The sequence below is a fragment of the Gopherus evgoodei genome, chromosome 2 (genome assembly GCF_007399415.2).
Source record: "Gopherus evgoodei ecotype Sinaloan lineage chromosome 2, rGopEvg1_v1.p, whole genome shotgun sequence".
In the NCBI taxonomy this organism is placed as follows: Eukaryota; Metazoa; Chordata; order Testudines; family Testudinidae; genus Gopherus; species Gopherus evgoodei.
This window is the reverse complement of record NC_044323.1, coordinates 212,941,520-212,962,652: the sequence shown is the minus strand read 5'-3', so window position 1 is coordinate 212,962,652 and position 21,133 is coordinate 212,941,520. Positions and strand designations below refer to the sequence as shown.

Genomic DNA, 21,133 nt, shown 5'->3' with positions numbered 1-21,133 from the left:
CTTCCCAGCAAAGGTATACAGACATGTGCTAGCTCCGTTTGAGCTAGCATGCCAAAAATTGCAGTGTAGCTGAAGGTAGCATGGCAATGGTTCAGGACAGATAATGTTGCATGATCCCAGCAGATAGGAAGAAAAATAATTTTTGGGAGGGACTTTAAAGGGAGAGAAAGGGGACAAATTTAATAATTCACCATGCAAAACATTTGTCCTCCATGTTAATAAGCATTTAATCTATTCTGTACAAAGTATTAACTCCCAGATTTGAAAGCTTTTTGGCTTTCGCATATTATATTAGATGTAAAGAGAACAGCTACTTGTATGAATCATTTCACATTAAGTAATTTAAAAAACAAGATCAGGGTTGTCTGCAGGTCACTATTTTAGCTTTATCAAGCACTTGCAAAGACATCCATATTCAATTTATCTTTTGAAAGTCTAAACCTATCCAAGATTTTGATAAATTTTCCTCCTTTTCCAAGCACAGAATTTAAAAAGCCTTATATTTAAGATATTTTAAAATCTATATAATCACAAATTTAATTACTGCATCTGAAATGTATGTATGTAATGTTTTACACCTATCAATATTTCATATTGTAGCCATATATAAATATAATTTTCATTTGAGTGTGCTAATGCATTGGGACTGTACATCCCCTCTAACCGCCAACTTGTGTTCAAAAGTGGTTTGTTACTGAATAGGCAGGCTCACAACTCCTGCATCAGCTCAGTGCATACAGTTTTGTGAAGAAAAATGCCCAGATTTAATGAAGTTCTGTGAAAAAAATCTTCCCTGTACATTGTTATGAGGTCAAAAGGTAGAGTTAATATTCATTGCCTCCCTTCATCCCTATATTTATTGTTGGGTCACATAAGCCCATTCACTTACACTACAATAGGTGGGCTAAGAAATGAAATGTCAAATGTGGCTACTCATGGGGAGAGGGATAGCTCAGTGGTTTAAGCATTGGCCTGCTAAACCCAGGGTTGTGAGTTCAATCCTTGACGGGGCCATCTGGGGATTGGTCCTGCTTTGAGCAGGGGGTTGGACTAGATGATCTCCTGAGGTCACTTCCAACCCTAATAATCTATGATTCTGTGATTCTATGATGAAGAACACTGTATGTATAAAAAAAAAAGTCAGATAAGTCACAAAAAAACCTTTTTAGCCACACTAGAGCTCATCTTTATTTCACAGAACAAAAATGGCTTTGATTAACTAATCAAAAATTAAGAATTGAAGAGTTTAAACAGATTTCCCTTATTTTGTTTTGGTGTTCAATACAAAGGAACATGTGGCACTTTTACCTGTTCCTTTATGTCTTGTAACTGCTGCTGCAGCTTCTGTACATCTGCATTGACATTAGTGTTGTCCTTGTCTTTCTGTAAAACTGGAATGTTTCCACTTGCTATAATGCAGAGGAGAGTAATATTAAAAGCCTAGAACATGTTATGCAGCCCTTACAACATAAAGAATAATTACTTTTGTCTGCTAATCATAAAAATACTATTTCCATTTATCTGAATTATTGAAGCATTATCTCTAGCAAATATATTTTGATAATCAAATTATATTTATTATGACTCACTAAAATTCCATTCCTGAACTAAAATAATTTATTGGGAAACTTTAACTACATCAGTTTTTGACAAATATTTCCCTCACTGTGGCTGTTCAAATGCTAGCAGTTACCTGGAGGCCTGTCTACATGAATGCCTTCATGGTTGCTACCCATCAGTGATGCTCTACTGGTGAAAATTCTTTGGCAAAAAACCAGTGTAGATACTTCAAGTTATCCACATTGCTGCATTGTTTGGTAATTCCAGACTGGGACTGAATCAATACTGCTAAAAATATGCAAATTTTGGCCAAAGTGTTGAACAAAACTTGATTTGGCTGTGTTCCCACTTATTTCATGTTCACTTTGTGAATGTTTGGGAAACAAGTTTACTGACAGAAACAGCAAGTTTACAGTGGAAAGTTTCAAAAGGCAAATTTTGAATTTTTAAACTTGCATGTTCCCATTGGAAATGTGATTCTGTTATGTTCATCCCGTCAGGGATCAAATATATCATGTCGCTATTCCAATTTAAATTAATCAACAGCTCAAATTTCAAGTACTGAATGCATACAATAAACCACACACAGATACACACTACAAAAAATTATTCACACAACTTGAAATAACTCTCAGAATAATTTAATAAATTCAAGAAAATTATAAACTGTTTAAGAACTAGTCAAACAGAAAAAGGCAGAACTCACTGAATAATTCTGACATCGCGAATTATTTGGCCAGCTTTATCCTAGACAAAATGTTCTATTTCCCACTTCTTCTGGGGCTCCTCTGATTAGTCAAAGAGGCCAAGAAGTCAAGATAACATTTGTAATTTGTATGGGGCCATGTGCTTATGTTTATTTATGTATTTCAATTATATTAACTGACAATTCTTAGAGTTTGTTCCATGTGTCACATAGATATATGGCCATGAAGTTCTGGAAGCTAACAAGAAGGGTTCAAATCATCACTGACATATATACACACATGATGATTCAGCTTCTGGTATCATTCTTCTTTGATATTGAAACAGCCCTTTTCAGACAGGGTCTATGCTACAGTAGCATCTACCACTATCCCATATGGCGAGTGACAAACAGTAGGTGGCAGGCTGACACTAAACTACTTTCTTTAAAACTTTCCTTCAAACGGATGATGTGAGGGATACATGGTTAACCCCCTTTTTTCAATGAAAGGAGAATGGAAGTATTAGAGAAAAAAGAAACACTCACAAATGTCATCAGTGGTATCTTCTGTACCTTTTCCTCCGCAACACAAAATGAACGGCACTCTCCGCTCAACCACTGCCCGGCACTGCACACACTTCTTCATCAGGCTTGCACAGTCTTGGAAAAGCAGAAATAATTTACTCTCAGTAGCCTGTAGTCTCTTTATTCTTGCTTCTGTGATTAATCAATTCGTTTCATTCTATCCACAAACGTACTACATAAAATAGCAATGTGTATTTACACCACCAATGGCTGTATGACAGGAGGGGGGCAGTCAGGGGACAGGGAATGGTGGTGGTGGGGTTTGGATGGGACAGGGGTCCCAGGGGGCCATCAGGGGTCGGATAGGAGGCAGGGGCCAGGCCACACCTGACTGTTTGGGGAGGCACAATTTAGGAAACCCGATGCAGCTCTCAGGCCAAAAAGTTTGCCCATCCCTGTTCTACAAACTACTGACCATCAGCAAAGCCTCAGCAAGATGTCCCAGAAATTCTTGAAATTTCTGGTGACAAAATGATCACTACATCCTCATCTTATTAAACAAAGAAGGGACAGTTTCTGGAGGCTCCTTAAGTGTTTTCTATATCCTCATCAGTTGCTGTAGCATACACATCACATCAAACAGAGTGATCTGTGTTACAGCAGATTCTCTTTGAAAACATGCCCCATTCTAAGTTTTTCAGAGAAAGACAGCTCTTGCTGGAATCTTTGTATGTGGTGTTAATGGAAGGTTTAGTCATAAATGTCTTTTAAAAAATTATTTGGTTGCTATACCAACTAAAGTTTAATTATATTTACACCGCTAGATGCCCTCACAAACTGTCACAAAGGAATTACATGACAGTTTGTGTCTCCATCTCAAAAAAATGTAACGCTAATTTATTTACAGAAATGTACAATAGGACTCTCAAGACTACCACAACCCAGTCAGAATAAAGTAACGCAGGTAGGTGAAGTAAATCTGCTCTTTCAATTTTCTAGTTAAATAGCTACAGTTCTGTTATTTGTCCTCCAAATAATTAAACTTTATTACAGGCAGGTGGTTTTATTGCATTCCAAGTACCGTCAAAGCTCTGATTACCAGACCGAAGTCAATTTACTCAAATACCCTGCAATTAAGTCAACATTTTAAAAGAATTTTTAGTGACTGTTTTTAACAGACATCTTTTGTTGCACAATCATTATTTTGAAAGGTATTACCTGCCAAGACTACTTACTCTCACAAGCACACATGTGACCACAAGGCTGGAAGAGTACTGCTGCTTTCTTGTCTGAACACACCACGCATTCTTCAATCTGCAGAGAAAAACAGTACGGAATAACATGGGAAAGATTCTTCTCTTTTTTCTATCTATTCCATTTATATCTATTTGCTTACTTCCACCACTTAGCAGTGCAAAGGGAATTTAACAAGCTCTGCTTAGTGCCATGTTAGCTACAACAAAACTAGGAAGAAAAACCAGAGCTAATTCACCACCTCAAAGTGGGATTTAAATGAGAGATTATCATATCTGTATCCAGAAGTCCTTGCTGGCAATATTTACGCTCTTTGCATTACTGGTTATCTAGGAATTATAAATCATACCAGCTAGGAGAATAAGACCAAGAGGCTGGCACACACATATATTTTTCTTGGCTGTACGGTGCTCAATTAGTTTAGAAGGACTTTCTGCTGTAATCCAACAATGTGTTGAGTGTTTCTCAACTTTTACCAAGGGTGGACCACATCTTAAGAGAAATAGTCACACGGACCACCCATCTACTGATTCATGAATGCCTGGACCACCACACTTCCCATTCATATAACATCCTTGTGATAACTAGAGTAACTGCTTATGCAGAAAAATAAAGTATTTGGTGTACTTTTTGCTTTCGTAACACAAGTTAGCAACTGGAAACAAAAAGACCGCACCATCTTTCTGCAGACCAGTTTGGGAAACTGGTTTAGTACAACTAAATTATAATCTGAATTATGAAAAATGTTTATATAATAAAAAATGACTTGCTCCGTCAGAGAAGAGGGAAAGTCCTGATTTCAGAATGGGAGCCAGAGAGCAGAGTCTGGGCTACGATGGTCACCAGCTAATCACTGACCTCCTTTGATCAACTCCCACTGTGGCAAATGGTGGGGTTGTCTGGCTGATGGGGAAGAGCACCCACAGACACAGCAGGAGGCAGAAGCAGGCTTTTCTGAACCACTCTTCACCATTGTAAAACCCCTCCCAGCCTCCCTGTCCCTCCCGCCCCCAGGCTTACTAGTGGCATGTTATCAGTTTGATAGTCTGTATGCATGAGGTAGTTTGCCATATGTCATATTAAGGGGAGGGAGGGGAGTTAATAGTTGTCGATGGCACACCTTGGCTTTGAAGCAACTGCATGGTTTGCACTGTGCAGGCACCTTTGGATTTTGAAGCGACTGTATAAGCACTTAATATAACTCTTTTGTCTCCAATTCACAGGACTACATATCTGGTGGCTGATCCTGGTACCCTGGGCTACATTTCTCTCAACAGAGAGAAAATCAGGAGGCCGGGGGGAAGGCAGAAGAGATTTGGTTGGTGCTCCCAGCACCACAGAAGTAATGCACCTTTAATGTAAATATAGTGTAAGCCACATTTGGCTGGAGAAAAAAGTTGGATTTATATGGTGGCCCAGGCATTTGTAGGAGGCCAGATGGATGCCTCAGACAGGGGTCTGCATGGGGTTGGGACCATGGTACAAGACAGTCTTGGTAGGCCTGGATGTTTTAGGATGCTCTGAATTTTGAGCACTGAAAAGGTGGAAGACTGCCGACTAGTTTGGGAGGCTGTTGATCCACCCTTAACATTGCTACCTCTCGGAATTCTTATAATAAAATTGCAGCAATTTGCCTAAGACAGATAATTCTTATTTCTGTCCTCATTAGCCCTCTGTCATTTGCAATGTGCAACAAGCAGCAATATCAGATAAATGCTGCACTTTGCTCTAACCACTGACAAACTAGACGTGAGAGAAACCATGGCAGCTGAGACAGTGTAGTTTGTCAGTATAGTCTGGCTCTTCTTTTCACAAAAAAATCACAACTGCAGGAAGAATAAAATGAGAATATTGAAAACTGTGTTAAGTACCTTTGTTCTGGACTGAACTTGCTCTTTACAGATGAGGCATTTCTTGACCCGTGGTGAGCAGAGGGAACAGGTAGCAATATGTCCACATGGGCCAAATAATGTATCTCTCTTCATGTCTGAACACACCATACATTCTTCTAAAGTTTCTGAGTCATTGCTGATCATAGAAGGACTTCGAGAGCCAACCTGTCCACTAAAAAAACACCTCACAGTCAGGCTTAAGTCAGCATTACAACCTTGTGCATATTCTGAAAACAATTTTTTTAATCATATTGTACATCAAGCCGAGTCATTTGCTCATGTGTATTACTCATTCTAGTTTGCACACATATTGTGTCACCCTTTCTGTTAACTTGCAAGTAAAACTGCTGAGGTATTTGGGTGTCAGTGTCATCACTATGGAGATTACAGTTCTAATTTTACATGAGGTACAAGCAGTGCAATTTTCTGGCTGATAGAAGCATAGCTACATGCCTCGATAAACCAATCTGGAGAACAAGTTGATGATAATGGGTTGGAGAAGCATCTAGAGAGAGTGTACGAGGAGAGAACACTTCTACTCCCATATTTATGTCAATATTTATCTTGGCCTGGGGTTCTCGAACTTCATTACACCATGACCCCCTTCTAACAACAAATATTACTACACAACCCCAGGAGGCCCAAAACCTGAGCCAAAGCCCAATCCCCATTGCATGGGGCGGAGAGGCCAGAGCCAAAGCCTGATCCCCACTGCCTCGGGCGGGCAGGCCAAAGCCAAAGCCCAAGGGCTTGAGCCCCAGCAGGGAGCCTGCAACCTGAGCTCGGGCTTCAGCTTTGGCTGCAGGTGGTAGTGGCTCGGGCTTCGGCTCTGGCACCGGGCCCCAGCAAGTCTAAGCCAACCCTGGCAACCCCATTAATATGGGGTTGCAACCAGCATTTCCTCTAACTTTTTAGATCCATGCGCGGAATGAATTTTGTTATGTGAACCAATATGGAGATGATACGAGACACGTCACCTTCATATTGGTGCACGTAACAAAATTCATGTGGTAGGGGTTGGCCGAGGGATTTGGAGTGTGGGAAGGGGCACAGGGCTAGGACAGAGGGTGGGAGTGCAGGGTGGGGAAGGGAGGGCCCTGGCTGAGAGTGCAGGCTCTGGGATGGGCCTGGGGCTGAGGGTTCAGGGTGCAGGAGGTGGCTCAGGGCTGGGGATCAGTGCAGGGGGTGAAGAGTTTGGGATGCAGGCTGCCCAGGGGCTACAGTGGGAAGAGAGGACTCCCCCCAGCCCTCTCTTGCCACAGCAGCTCAGACTAGGGGAGAGGCGCCTCTCCCTGGCAGCTCTGGAGAGGGTGGGCTGGGCTGAGGGAGGGGCTCCTCTCCTCTGCAGCTCCAGTGGGCTGGGCGAGGTGGAGGGAGGGGCCCCTTTCCCCCAGCTGCAGCAAGTCTGTGGCAGCTCGGTGCTGGGGCCGGCCCGAGAGAGGAGCACCTGTCCCCCAGCCACAACAAATCCGGAGCAGCTCGGCACTGGGACCAGCCCGAGGGAGGAGAGCCTGTCCCCCAGATGTGGCAAATCTGTGGCAGCACAGTGCTAAGGCCGGGCCAAGGGAGTGGCCGCTTTTCCCCCAGCCGGGGCAGCTTGGCACTGGGGCCAGCAGGAAGAGGCACCTCTCCCCACCAACACCTTGAGCCCTTGTGCTGGGCTTAACAGGCAGATGCGCAGCCATGCAGCTTAGAAAGAATTTAGGTTATAACCCACTTTGGGGTCTCGTCCCATAGTTTGAAAACCGCTGACTTAGAACTCTGTTGTTTTTTTTTCTGCTGCATACCCAGCAAAGGGAGCATATGTTAAACAAAACTTTATTCCCAGAGGGCTAACTACGCCAATAAAGGTGCTTGTGCACAAACAAAATAGTCAAATGACTCATGTTCCATGCAGACAGGAAGGCTGAGAAGAAAATACCTGCCAAACACGGGCAGACAGTTAATAAGAAATTTCCTTTTCATTTTATTTAGAAATTTAAAAATCACAATACGGAGATAAAAATGTAAAAGTTAACAGAAATGGCTATATGGATCTGAGAATTAATGAAAGAGCCTTTAACCTCTAAATCACTAACGTGAATCTAACCTGGACAAGCAGTAACTGGAAACTTACTGTTTAATGGGTGGCTGATGGCATACATAAAATATTGCAGTCAGTACTTCCTACAGGATAACCTATTTCATAATTGCATGCCCCACTATTTTTAAGTATCAGTACTTGATACAGAGAAAGAACACTGAAAGGGCATGGATATAAAATTACTCTATAAGATAAGGAGGGATGTGCTGCTCACACTTCAAGCAGAATAGGGAAGCTTGCTCTGTACTGTTGCTCATTTTGCACGTAATTTGTTGACCTCAGTTTCCACTAATAATTTTGTAAACACCACTCAAGACATATGCAGAATATATATAACTTTACTTACCTTTATCTTGATTTTCAGTAGTCTATGATTAATACTTGAAAAAGAGACTGTTTTATTTATTCTACTTCAACTGATCTATCCCAAGGAAATGAAGACATGCAAAACATGATGCTCAGAAATTCCATATTGTGTTTATATACAAACCTGACTTTTTCTTTGTGACATTTAGCCAATGCTTTGCAGAGACTAGGATCAGGGCAGAGGTCAAGAGGAGACTGACCCTTCTTATTACGAATACTGAGGTCAGCTCCGTTAGCAGCCAGAAAGCAGGCAATAGATGCTGCACTCTTCTTCTCTGCTCCCTGGGTACCAAGTCCCATTATTAACTGAAAGAAAGTAAATAGGCAACTGACTTGAGATTCTCTATTTAAATACTTGAGAATATAGTCTTACTACTCAATGAAAATGGACCATTTAAGATGTGCACATATATAAGAATATATTTTCTAAATAGTATTTTGATGAGATCTGAGCATGCATTTTTAACTTATCTACAGTTCTAAGATGAAAACCATTGTACAATTACCCAATTTTCAACCAGATAAGTTCCCTGCATAGACTAATTCATTAATGGCAGTGACATCTAAGTATTCAAAATACAATGTAATTGCTGTGCACCTATATTCTGGAGTCACAGAACCAGTGCTCTCCAAATCTAACCCTAAATCTCTGTCACAAAGCTTAATGGTAGCAAATCATTCTTGTCAGTTTTCTTTATACCTGTTTTTCTAATTATCCTGCTTTGACCAAACAGTTAAGGGAAAGAATGCAAGGCCTTTTGAGTGTGGATCCATTAAGCCATCTTAAGCAAACTTCACCCTTTTAATAATAATAATCTTCTACAGATTTAAAACCTGCAGAGTAGGAACTAGAAGAACAAATGACTTAACACTGAAAATGCGTCTATCCTGGAAAACTAGACAGCTGGAGAACTAGAAGGATGACATCACAAGTACCAAGGAAGAAAAACCCAAAGAAATGAAAGAGGAAGTAATTTCCCTTTCTACTGTGACACTTATTTTGAATTGAATAAAATATCAGTAAATTGGGAACTGAGTAAAATGTGAAGGTAACTATTATAATTAATACAATAACATTATAAAACAGTCAGCTATGGTCCACTTAATTTTAGTAAAATAAACTTTTCACATTAACAACTTCCACTATGAGCAACGGGAAAAGAAATACGTGAATGTGCTCGATGAACCTCATGAGAGGACGTGGTTGTTGTTGTTGTTGTTGTTTTAAGAACTTGCTAGCCAATGCCATCATGTGGGAAAAACAAACCAAGACCCTTTACCTCAAAGTGGACTTACAGCATCCAGTGTAACTGGAGTTTTGTTTCTGCAATAGTTTATTCAGTTGTAATATTTTATATCCTGATTGCCATTTTAGAGACACTGAAGTCAAACTGCAGTCTCAAAGGACTGACAGCTTTAAAACTTTAATTTAACCTCAGTGCTACAATGGAGCAAGAACTTAAAGTTATCTGTTAGCATTTAGTGGTCATTGTCCCAAAGTGAGAGAGAATGTAATTTTGTTGCCAACACTACTACTTAAAAGGACAAATTCTGGGATTACAACTAATCTTCTTTCAAAAGTTTTTATCCAACTTCGGTATTCATATTACTATCCTACTTAAAGCTATAATACAAATTCTTCATCAGATGGCCTTAAAACTACAGTAAATACAATACAATAAAATTTGCATATTTTACATGCCTGCACATAACTCCAACTGATTTGAATGGGAGCAGTACATGCTCATGAAGGTAGATTGTGAACCTAAAAAGGCTTGCTATTGAAACAATAATTTACAGTTAAATCTGTTTTTTTTTAACAGGAGAGGAAATAAGAAACCACACCTGCCTTCTGTTGTACCTAAACTATCTAATAAAGGTGTGTTACAATATTATTGTATATTAGCCTTATTTAGTCAATAACAGATGGGCATCGAGATAGTTTCCTTAGATTTGATTTGACACATTTCTGCAGGATTAACAGCAACAATATTTTGAGAGTGATTCAAGATAGTTTCCAGGCATGCATTAGCTAGACTTTTCAAATGGGTACTGCTCTCATTGTATGAAGTGGACAATTCAAGCAAGATTACAAAATCTTTGCATGTAAGCACCACTCCCCTCCACATCCTGCATGCTTTCCAAATATTTCCTTCAGTTATGCAAAAGTTCTTCTTGTGACAAAGGAAACTCATGTAAGTATAAGTGGGAAAAGTCTGACCTCAGTGGGAGCTGACCTCAGTGGGAGCTGCTGCTGGTTGCTCACCACTTATTTGTGTGTTTAAATATGTATTTATGAGCTTAACATTCAACCAAGATTTAAAAAAAAAAACGTAATCTGTTCTGACAATATACTGCTTCCAAGTGAAGTACACAACTCAAAGAAATTGGAAGACTATGGAATACAATAGTTTGGCAACCCAACCTCTCAAGAATGACTTAATCAGGAACTCTTGAGATGAGGATGAGAAAACTGGTAGCCAAGAAAAAAATCTTCAATTTCATGTAGATGCTGCTAGTGCTGAATCTGAGAAAGAACATTCATGTGTGTCGTGCTTACTGTATGCTTGCTTCAAATTTAACTTCTCAAACACAAAGCATTTTTAGTAACTTGTCACAAAGTTCATTTCAGACCACGGAACTGGAACGAAACCTTTATTGTTCTTTTACTCCATTTATTTAAGAGGAGTTCTGTGTAATACTACTCCAATGTTTCCTTACAGAGGGATAGCTCAGTGGTTTGAGCATTGGCCTGCTAAACCCAGGGTTGTGAGTTCAATCCTTAAGGGCCACTTTAGGGATCTGGGGCAAAATTAGTACTTCGTCCTGCTAGTGAAGGCAGGGGCTGGATTCAGTGACCTTTCAGGGTCCCTTCCAGTTCTATGAGATTGGCATTTATGGAGATACACCTATCATTTAGGACGAACAGTAAATATTTATTAAAATAATATTTCAAATCCTTCTATAAAACACTCTGGCAAGTACATTTCAACTGAGTTAAGAATGTGTATTTTTTCCTAATATCTCTATTCATAACTTTCTGATGTTGACAGGTATGTCTGCTTGATACATCCAATTTTACTTCATTTGATTACTTGTATAGGGGTTACTATTAAAAAGTTATTAAGTATCACAGGTGATTTTCTGAGGTAACAGTTACGTCCCTATCTTATTTATATAGGTTGGTACTTTAGTAAATGTTGACCTTTTTAATGCTGTACAGTGAATTTACAGTTTTGAATAGATGCCTTTTTTTCTATAAAACTTTTGTTTAAACGAAACTGTCACCAAAATATTACATGCAATTACAGTAAAAAATGACTACATAAAACTGGCACTTTGTTTCTCAGCAAATCTAACCTCTTGGTTTATTTTGAATCAAATATTTTAGTGACAGAAAATAGTTTTTAAATCCGTTTACATCTGTTAGTCCTGCAGAGGCAACACAGACATGAATGTGATGTATGAATTCTACTCCTGGTTTCCGTAGCAACAAAAAATTTACTTCCAATTGCAAGGTAAAATTCAATCTTATACCTACACAACCCTATTGTTTCAGCAGGGTTTACAGGAGTAATTGAGGGAGGAAATTCTGCTTTAATCAAGAGAGGGAGAGTGCAATTGGTGTATGTTTGTCCCACAGATTCTTTACTAGTAGAGGTGAAGTTGCATGATCAAGAAAGAATTCCGCCTGACTTTCAGATCCCAGGTGAGTTAGCAGAACTGGCTATGGTGAAAAAAGCCCACTATTTTTAATTTAAATTGAGCAAGTTTGATCTAGAGTCACTGAGAAAAACATTGTTCTACCATAATGTCTAGAATGCTTTTCAAAGCAAAACTGAACTGTAAGGTTATGATTTAAAACAAGAGTCAAGAATTTTGGCTGAGGCACCTTATAATTACACTATGGCATGTTTACGCATCACCCAGTGATGTATTAAGCAATAACTTTACAAATATGTGGATGTTTAGAAATATTTTATGCATCAAGTGCAATAAAAGCAAAAAATCCTGAAATGTAATGTACACACAAGGGCAAATATGCACACACAACAGCAAACGAATGATAACAAAATGGTTATTTTAAAATGTGATTTGTTTTTAAAATCACCAAAGCACTTAACATTCAAAAAGGACTAGTCTAGATAATTTTTCTAAAATGAGGCAATATATCAGTTAAGAGTATTTGACTTTTTAAAATATGTGTCTAAGAAATAACTTTAAAATAATTCATCTCTAAACAGAAGCATTGTGTGTTGTGTTTTAGTCAGGAAGAAGTGTTAAGTCTCTCAATCAGAAGTTTTATTCAAATAACCTCCTTTGCCTTAACTATAACAGCCCTAGTAGGGATAGTTATTATTCTTTGTACTAAGTTATGCCAGTTCAGTCTAAGGGCTTGTCTACACTGGCACTTTACAGTGCTGCAACTTTCTTGCTCAGGGGGGTGAAAACACACCCCGAGCGCTGGAAAGTTTCAGCACTGTAAAGTGTCAGTGTAGACAGTGCACTAGCACTGGGAACTGTGCTATTCCCCTCATGGAGGTGGTTTTTTATGCTGGGACCACACAAGCCACATTAAAGTGCTGCCACGGCAGCGCTTTAATGTTGCCAGTGAAGACATGCCTTTAGAAAGAGGTCTCCTATTTCTCCATTTACGGTATACGGATTTACATCCTTGGAATAATATTTAAACTGCAATGTTGCCACAATAAGATAGTTGCCTTATTTATCTCTCTCCCCTTCTCCCCAACATCCATGACCATCCTTAGTTTTTTGGGCATTAACAATTTAACTTTGATCCTTGTTTTTCATAGTTGGTGAGACACCAGCCTCATCAGAAATTAATTTATCAGGACACAAATATAACATACTAGGTAACATAATTAAGCTACAGCTAGACAAAATTAACCTGCATAAGTTCTCAAAGTTTTAGAGCTAAACCACAAAATACAATACAGGAAAGCTACAAACAAAGCCATGCAAGAGGTTAAATCAAAGCATATTTTATTCTTAATCTCTGTACTGTATTACTGCTTATTTGTTTCTATTTCAAGTAATTTCTTCCGAATTCCTGGCACTCATACAAGTTCACTACCAAAGACAGATTTATGATAATATTTTTGGGCACACAACTTTTTCTTTAAAACAGATGAGTTAATGAGTAAGCATAAAAAAGTGCATATGTAACAATTTGATTTTAATATGGCCCTGCAATTTGGTGAAGAATGTCTAACTAAATCTGTGCTGACAACAAGCAGTTCAACATTACAGAATCTTCAGACTATACTACAGAAAGCTGTGTACTGGAAAGAAAGTAATAAATAAATGAATTTTATTTACTGTGTTCTTTGATGGCTCCCAAGCAGTATCTACCTTGCCCACATCTTGCATGTCTTGGAGCTGGCGAAGCTGTGACAAAGTATGATGCCTCAGGGCTTCATGCAGAGGAGTATCCCCATCTTTATCCTGAATATCCAGTTTAGCACCTGCACGGACTAAGAGCTGAATGAGAAAGAATCTTATTTAGATAACACAAGGAAAACTAGCAATATTATTTTAAGGGGAAAAATGTAATGAAAAATCAGTTATTTTAAGTACCCTAAAAGGCCTGAAAATTATAAAGAAATTCTGATTACTTATCTTACAGTAAATTGACCGAGACATGTTGTCCCTATGTGTATTCCACTCCAGGTGCAAATGTCCTCCATGCACCTGAGAACGGAAGACTTTTCATTAGCAGTGTCTGACGGTCTGTGCTGGTGCCCTCTACCTCTGAACTGAGGGCATAAGGGGCAGCAAGGACCAACAGCCTCTCCAGTTCCTTCTCTACCACAAATCACTTTAGAAAAGAATCTGAAGTAGAGGGAAAGGAGGGTGGGTAATGGAATCCATGTAGGGATCACACATCTCAAACTCCAGTTACCATCAGATAAGTAATCAGAATTTCTCCTTTGTGTGATGGATCTCAGGATATACGCCACTTGAGGTGACTCACAGGCAGTATTCATTGAAGAGAAGGACATAGGACCCCTGCTGTGCCACAGACTGCAGGACTGCTGTGCTGAAGGATATGTCTGCTGACGAAGCTTGTATCAGGGCACAACGTCTACTAAATGTACACAGAGAGGCCCATATTGCCACACTAGAAGGGGAACACCCAAAAGAGAATCTACTGAGGTAGTCTGGGCTTTCACTATCAGCTCATAGCAAAAGCAAGATGCAACATTAAACCCATTCAGAACGTCTTTGTGAGGAGACTGCTTCCCATTTAATCTGTTCAATAAAGGGAGATGAAAAGCTTCAGAGATTTCCTGAAGGATTTGTACTCTATATGAGGAGCATCCAAAGAACGAGACTTCCTGTCTTCTCCAGCTGCATGAAGTTTTGGGCAGAAACCTGGTAGGCTACGATCTGATTTTAGTGGAATTTAGAAAGAGTCTTTTGAATGATCACAGGGTGCAGCCTGAAAGAAGCCTTGTCCTTACAGAAAACTGTGTAGGGTGGGTCTGTGATAAGGACCCCCAAGATCACCTAGTCTTCTAGTGAACTGCAGTCACAAAGGCCATCTTCATAGACAGATGAAGAAAGGAGCAGGAGGCTAAAGATTCCAATGGAAGATTCATGAGTGCTGACAGTATGAGATCAAGATCCCAAGTCAGCATAAAAGTTTCAGTACCCGAGGAGAGGTTCTGGCAAGGCTTTCAAGAACTTCACAGTTGTATAAGGGGGTGAATAATGAACAGTTTACTACCAGAGGATGGAAAACATTAATCACTGCCAAGTGCATTCGCAGCAACATGTGAGGCAGACCCAATCATTTTAAAGAGGAGATAGTACAGAATGCTAGGAATTTGTGAGCCCTTTGGAAATACCAGATGATGCGGGCATCAGATAAAAATTTATTCCATTTTGCAGCATAACAGTTTCTTGTAGAGACTTTCTGCTATTATTGATGATGGACTGTACCACTTCTGAACATGACCTTCTAAGCTTGTTGTCCATCCAAATACTGGGCTCTTAGATTGAGGGATGCTAGGATTGGAATGGGAGATACTTGATGTCTCCATGGAAGTGCCAACTGAGGCTATCCACAGAAGTGTATATTATTCCCGAGAGGTGCCCTGCTAAAAAATGGTGATTTGGAGTTGGCTACACCTATTCCAGAGCTTGATCACTTCTATGCAAAGAGGAGCGGACTTTGCTTCTCCCTGTATGTTATATAGTATACTGTAGTCATATTGTCCAACATGACCTGAACGTATAGGGCATGGATGAAGGGCAGGAACCTTTTGCAGGCTTTGTGGAGTGCTTGCAATTTGAGGAGACTGATGTGATGCTTAGATTTTACTGGGTCCAAGAGTCTTGAACCACGTTTGTCCAGATGCGCTCTCAATTGAATAGGAAGACATCAATAAATTAGCTTCAATGAAGTCTAGAGTTTGTGTGGGAACTAAAAGGAACTTTTCTAGTTTACCAGGAGCCCTGAGGATTGAATGAGGCTGAGAAGGGATAGGGTTGTTGATTGTATATCTTGGTATGATCGACTTGTGACCAGCCGATCATCAAGGCAGGGAAATACTGGAGTACCCTGGCAATGCAGGTAAGCTGTCACCATGGATAGCATCTTCTTGAAAACTCTAGGGCCCCTCAAGAAAACAGAAGGCAAGAACTCTGCATTGGTAATCGTCTAGGTCTCAGAATTCCACAGGGGAAGCCAATAGTACCGGATGCCTAGTAACGCCTCAAATGGCCAACAGTACTGGAGAATGACAGCCCAATGTTGTGTGTTCTGCTGAACAGAAATGGACTGCTGAATCAATCCCTCTATGATTAAGGAGTACACCCACATGCAATTAGCAAGTGGAAAGTTTCCTTAGTGAGCATGTAGCCTAAAGCCATCCATCTCTACAGAACATAAGGTTTAGTTCAATTTTTTTCTTCACAACAGTTTTCTAGCAAAGTCATAAGCATACATGTGATACATATCAGCCTAACACACATTTCCAAAGTAAATCCAAATAAAATCTCTCTCTTAAGAAAAGAAATGATAAAAAATAATGAAGATATCCCATATCATTAGTAACTTATTCTGGCATTGTACATTATAAAACAACCAACTGCTGAAGAACTGAAGAATTCACCATTCTATCGCCTGAAAATACTTACAAATTCTTTACTCTTAAAGAAATTAAGTTGCTAGCCATTATGCGTGTGAAGATAACTGTCAAACATGAGTTGATGCAGCACTACTTTCCCTAGTGCACAGACAGATCACAATATCAGTGTGAAAAAACAGGATGGTCAGTTTCATTGCTGCTATTAAAAAAACTGTTAGCAGTAAAAATGTCAAAATATCAACTTCAGACTTCTAAGGATTGGCAAAAGCCATGAGTAACAGCTAGGGTGACCAGACAGCAGATGTGAAAAATCAGGATGGGGGTGGGGAGGGGTAATAGGAGCCTATATAAGAGAAAGTCCCAAAAATCAGGACTGTCCCTATAAAATCAGGACATCTGGTCACCCTAGTAGAAGCAGAGGCAAAAAGACCCCAGAAAGCAGGGATATGAGGGGGAGCAAGAGAAACAAACCTTCCCTCCAGCAGCCAGAATACTCTTTGAGAGGGATAAGGTAGCAGACATTCCCCCCATCTCAAAACACAAGAGCCAAAGCCTGGAGCGATTTGGGACTTAAACTTCCTCAGGCACCTACTAGTCAGAATCTGATATGCAAGACTGCCCTTCCTATTCCCAAAGCAAGGTCCAGGGACAGGAGCCAAGTAAAAAGCCCTAGCACTCTCAGCAAATGGCATTAGACGGGCTTCTCAATGGGTTACCACTGAATCTCACAAGTGGGTCCTATTCCTTCTTTCTTTGTATTCCTTCCTAGCAGTCGTGACTGGAATGTTTTTTCAAGCTATTGTTCCCACATGAGGGGGACAACCTGCAAGTTCCACTTGTAGAAGTTTCTCTTTAGTTACTGTTGGAGTTTGCTCTCTTTCCTTGCAGAATGGGTAGAAGTAAGCCCTCTATGCCACCAAACATCCCAAAAACTGCATGAATCTCGAGGCAACCATGGAAACCCAAGGTCTCTGCACAACAGCCTGAGCTACCCTTTCCCACAACAGCAGGGCTCTTAAAAGAACCATACTACCTTTAACTTCTACATCATAGATCCATAACGCTACAACTTTGGAAGGAACCCAATAGGAATTAATAATTTTGATTCATGGGAGCAAATATATTCTTTGCATGGCTGCCTAAGTTATTTTAGGGTTTTTAGTTAATCCAGCTTTGAGGTGTGGATACTCTGCTAGGGTTCCATTTCAACATTCTTGGACATAAGCACTCCAATCTGATACACCACATACTACTAGTTCTTCTACATGCCTATTCTCCTGCTCATCTGTTACATTAGCATTGTGCCCACAAGGTGGTATGCCAGCTCTAAAAGGGCACAGAGGCTCACCAAATATAAATTTAGAATAGCCTGAAGAATGCAAGTGACATTGATTCTATGAAAAATATTCTTCTGGTGGCAAGAAGTTCCAGATATAGGGCCATATCACATGCTTCACTGCAATAAGATCACATCTGTCAACACTTGTAAGAAAAAATATTTTCTAATAATGATAAGTACAAGCAGGACAGATACAAAATCTTGTGACGAGTGGTAAATATTAAGAAAAAAATAAAAAGAAAAGAAAGCTAGGTAGGTAAGTTGGGTTATAGGAATAATGGAGAAGCTCACATGCATCAAGTGTTCTTTGCATTGCCTGTGTCCAACTTATTGATGTACTATGAATTTTTATGGTCCAAAAATGGTGTCTTGATATCACATTTATACAGGTTAGCTACTCAATCTTCAGTTTGGTCTAGTATATCAGATGATCTGTCTAACTAAAATTTCCACTGCAGTTTCAACAACAAAAAAGTATTCTTCCTACCTGTCCTAAATTAGTTTTGCATTTCTCCCTGGAAGTGACAGCATTTCAGTAAAGTGTGAAACGTACTATATAAAATCGAAGTAAATATCCTATATGCTAAATATCAACATTCTAATTGGATTTTAATAATGACAGAAGCTCTGCATCATTCGCCCTTGGAAGTAATGAAGTTTTCCTAAACTGGTGCCATCAATTCTCAACTTTAATTTCAACAAGCAGTTTTGGGCACAAACGATTTAAAAGGTAATTTTCCAAATATGACCTGAGTCTGAATAGATACAGTATTATTTTATTAAAACAAAACAGTTGGGAATAGCTCCAGTGCTTGTGCTGCTGCTCATGGCTTTGCCCAGATGCAGAGTGAAAACTGCACCTATTCAGAACACTAAACAGCAGTGAAATTGACAAGAATCAGGGCACAGCCTTGGGGAGAAGTGGCAATACAGGTATTTTTCATCCTAGTCAATAGGGTTAGCTTTCTAGCCTAGTAGGTGTTGAGTACATTTTCAAAATCCTGATAATTGCTACCCTGTTTTGGGAATCATGAATATTACTGTATACTGCGCCCAGGCCTGATTATCAAATTAGGTCTGTGTTCATGGTTATAATTATGTTTGCACTGCATTGTCAGAAAAAAGCATTTACAAATAGCAAGCACAAAATGGTAGATATTTACAACGCACACAAAACTGTGCCCCAAAAGGATGTTCAATATGAAAAAAATCAAGCTTTAACTTATTTCTTTGGCTATTAGGGGACAAACTTCTATCAAGGGTGTTAACCTGAATAATTTCACTACCATCTATTGGCTCTGTGAAGTCTGAACAAGCTGTGACAATAAGTATTCCAGTCTTTTTTATTTTCATTTTATCTAACAAAGAAATGCTACCTGTGAAAAATCACAGATTGAAAATCTGACATCTGTAGTAGTTTCTCAACACTCATCGTTCTCATTCTTCCTTTCCCTCCCCTGTTCTTGCCACATTGTGGGTTTGTATCCTCCGCAAACTGCACACTATGGGTCCCCATAGAGGACATAACCACAGAACTTAAGGTCTGAAAGAGGCATTCCACCTAACAGAGGTTACTGTTTAAGAGATCAGAGACACAAACCTAGCACCTTATATATAAGATAAAGTTAAACATCCTTAGTTGTTTTTCATTTTAATGGCTATACAAAAATCATTTACAATTTATATGCACCTCTACTCCTTTATAACACCACCCATTATAACACAAATTCGGATGTAACGCGGTAAAGCAGCGTTCCAGGGGGGTGGGGCTGTGCACTCTGGTGGATCAAATCAAGTTTGATATAACGCGGTTTCACCTATAACGCGGTAAGATTTTTTTGTCTCCCGAGGACAGCGTTATATCGAGGTAGATGTGTATTAGTAGCGTCAAGAGACCACAGTATGGACCGGACTCCCGCTGTGGAAGGTAGTATATAAAAAATGCACAAGCCCTGCACTGAAGGGCCTAGCATCTAAGACAAGAAGAGACACATGAAGAGTTGGGGAGGAGGAAGGATGTGACAAATGAGATGGTAGGGGCCTGATGGATTTGTTTAAAGCAGGCATTCTGTTTTCAAGGAACAGAATGGAAGAAAGTACTGAGACTGTTGTGGGAGAAGACCACTTTGAACAGTAAGATTACCCATTTACCCCAAAGGGTAGCAAACAGCATGATAGAGAAAATACGTGTGTTTTGTATTTTATTTAAAATTATTTCATTAATATAAAATTATTTAATAAGTTTCCAGTAGGCAGTGTGAAACAGGTGCATCTCGAGAAGAGATCTGAATGAAGAGGCAGTAATAATCTGAACACAGCTCAGGAAGAGTGTTTCAGAGGAGGATGGGGGCTTGCCAGCATGCATGCATGGAACCTGAAAGTAAAAATGGTTATGGAAGAGGTTAACAAATGGCATCTCTAGCAGAGCAGAGGTGGAGAGGACACAACCACCACCAAGTGTGAATAAGTATACACGGGCAAAATTACATAAGGCCCCAAAGGCCATCATAGTAAGCTTGAACTTGATGCAGTGAAAAAGGGGAGTCACTGGGATTTTGAGAGAGAAGGTGGTAAAAAAAAACCTGTAAGAAGATATTTTTAGCAATTCCATTTTGACTGAATAGGAAAAAGATGATGAAATGTCAGAGAGGCCAAAGAAATGGCAGTTGCCATAATCAAGGTGGGAGATAAAGACACAGATGAAAGAGTTTCAGTTGTGTGGACAGAAAGAAGAATTTGGATCTGTTATGCTAGTTATGTCAAGAAGTTAATGCTTTTCTGCATCCAAGCATTCACCTCTAAACCTTAAGTGGTAGACAAGTATATGATTGATACTAAATGTATTTTCAAACTTGCCTCCTCATAAAACATGTTTCTTGACTGGTTGATACCAGAAATTATTTCTTGTATAAGAAGCCCAATGAAAGAAAGATACAATTAAAGTATCTGTCACCATAAGAGCATAAGTAGATGGGGTATTTCCTTTGTCACTCGGTATGCCCAGAAGGTTTAAATGAGTTATCTAAATTCAGGATACATCTTAATTAATCTTAAAGGCTAAAACAAGTGGTTATACGAGGCTCATGAATTCTACCTTCTCTTAATAATTAAAGTCACACTGAACAGAATAAAGCTAATCCACGTGGCTTATTACAGATGGCTTACCCTAACTATTTGTGTGTGCTGTCGTTCAACGGCAAGGTGCAGTGCAGTTTGCTGGTTTACATTCTGGATATCCAGGTTAGCACTGCCCTGAAAAAGATGTGAAGAATGTCAGATTTCAACAGTAAATCTAGAAGTAAGGTAGCTAAT

At 39.5% G+C, this 21,133-nt stretch overlaps 1 protein-coding gene across 3 annotated transcripts in view; it reads right to left on the bottom strand.

The window, feature by feature from the left end:
* Nucleotides 1-21,133, bottom strand: part of MIB1 (mindbomb E3 ubiquitin protein ligase 1) — a 116,762-nt gene that overhangs the window by 11,582 nt on the left and 84,047 nt on the right. For all 3 annotated transcript variants that reach the window (XM_030552902.1, XM_030552900.1, XM_030552901.1), the window contains 7 exons: nucleotides 20,987-21,073; nucleotides 13,706-13,867; nucleotides 8,490-8,671; nucleotides 5,896-6,088; nucleotides 4,006-4,084; nucleotides 2,792-2,905; nucleotides 1,309-1,409 (listed from right to left, as the gene is read on the bottom strand). In XM_030552902.1, the coding sequence (XP_030408762.1) occupies nucleotides 1,309-1,409; nucleotides 2,792-2,905; nucleotides 4,006-4,084; nucleotides 5,896-6,088; nucleotides 8,490-8,671; nucleotides 13,706-13,867; nucleotides 20,987-21,073 (918 nt within the window). The remainder of the gene's footprint in view (nucleotides 1-1,308; nucleotides 1,410-2,791; nucleotides 2,906-4,005; nucleotides 4,085-5,895; nucleotides 6,089-8,489; nucleotides 8,672-13,705; nucleotides 13,868-20,986; nucleotides 21,074-21,133) is intronic.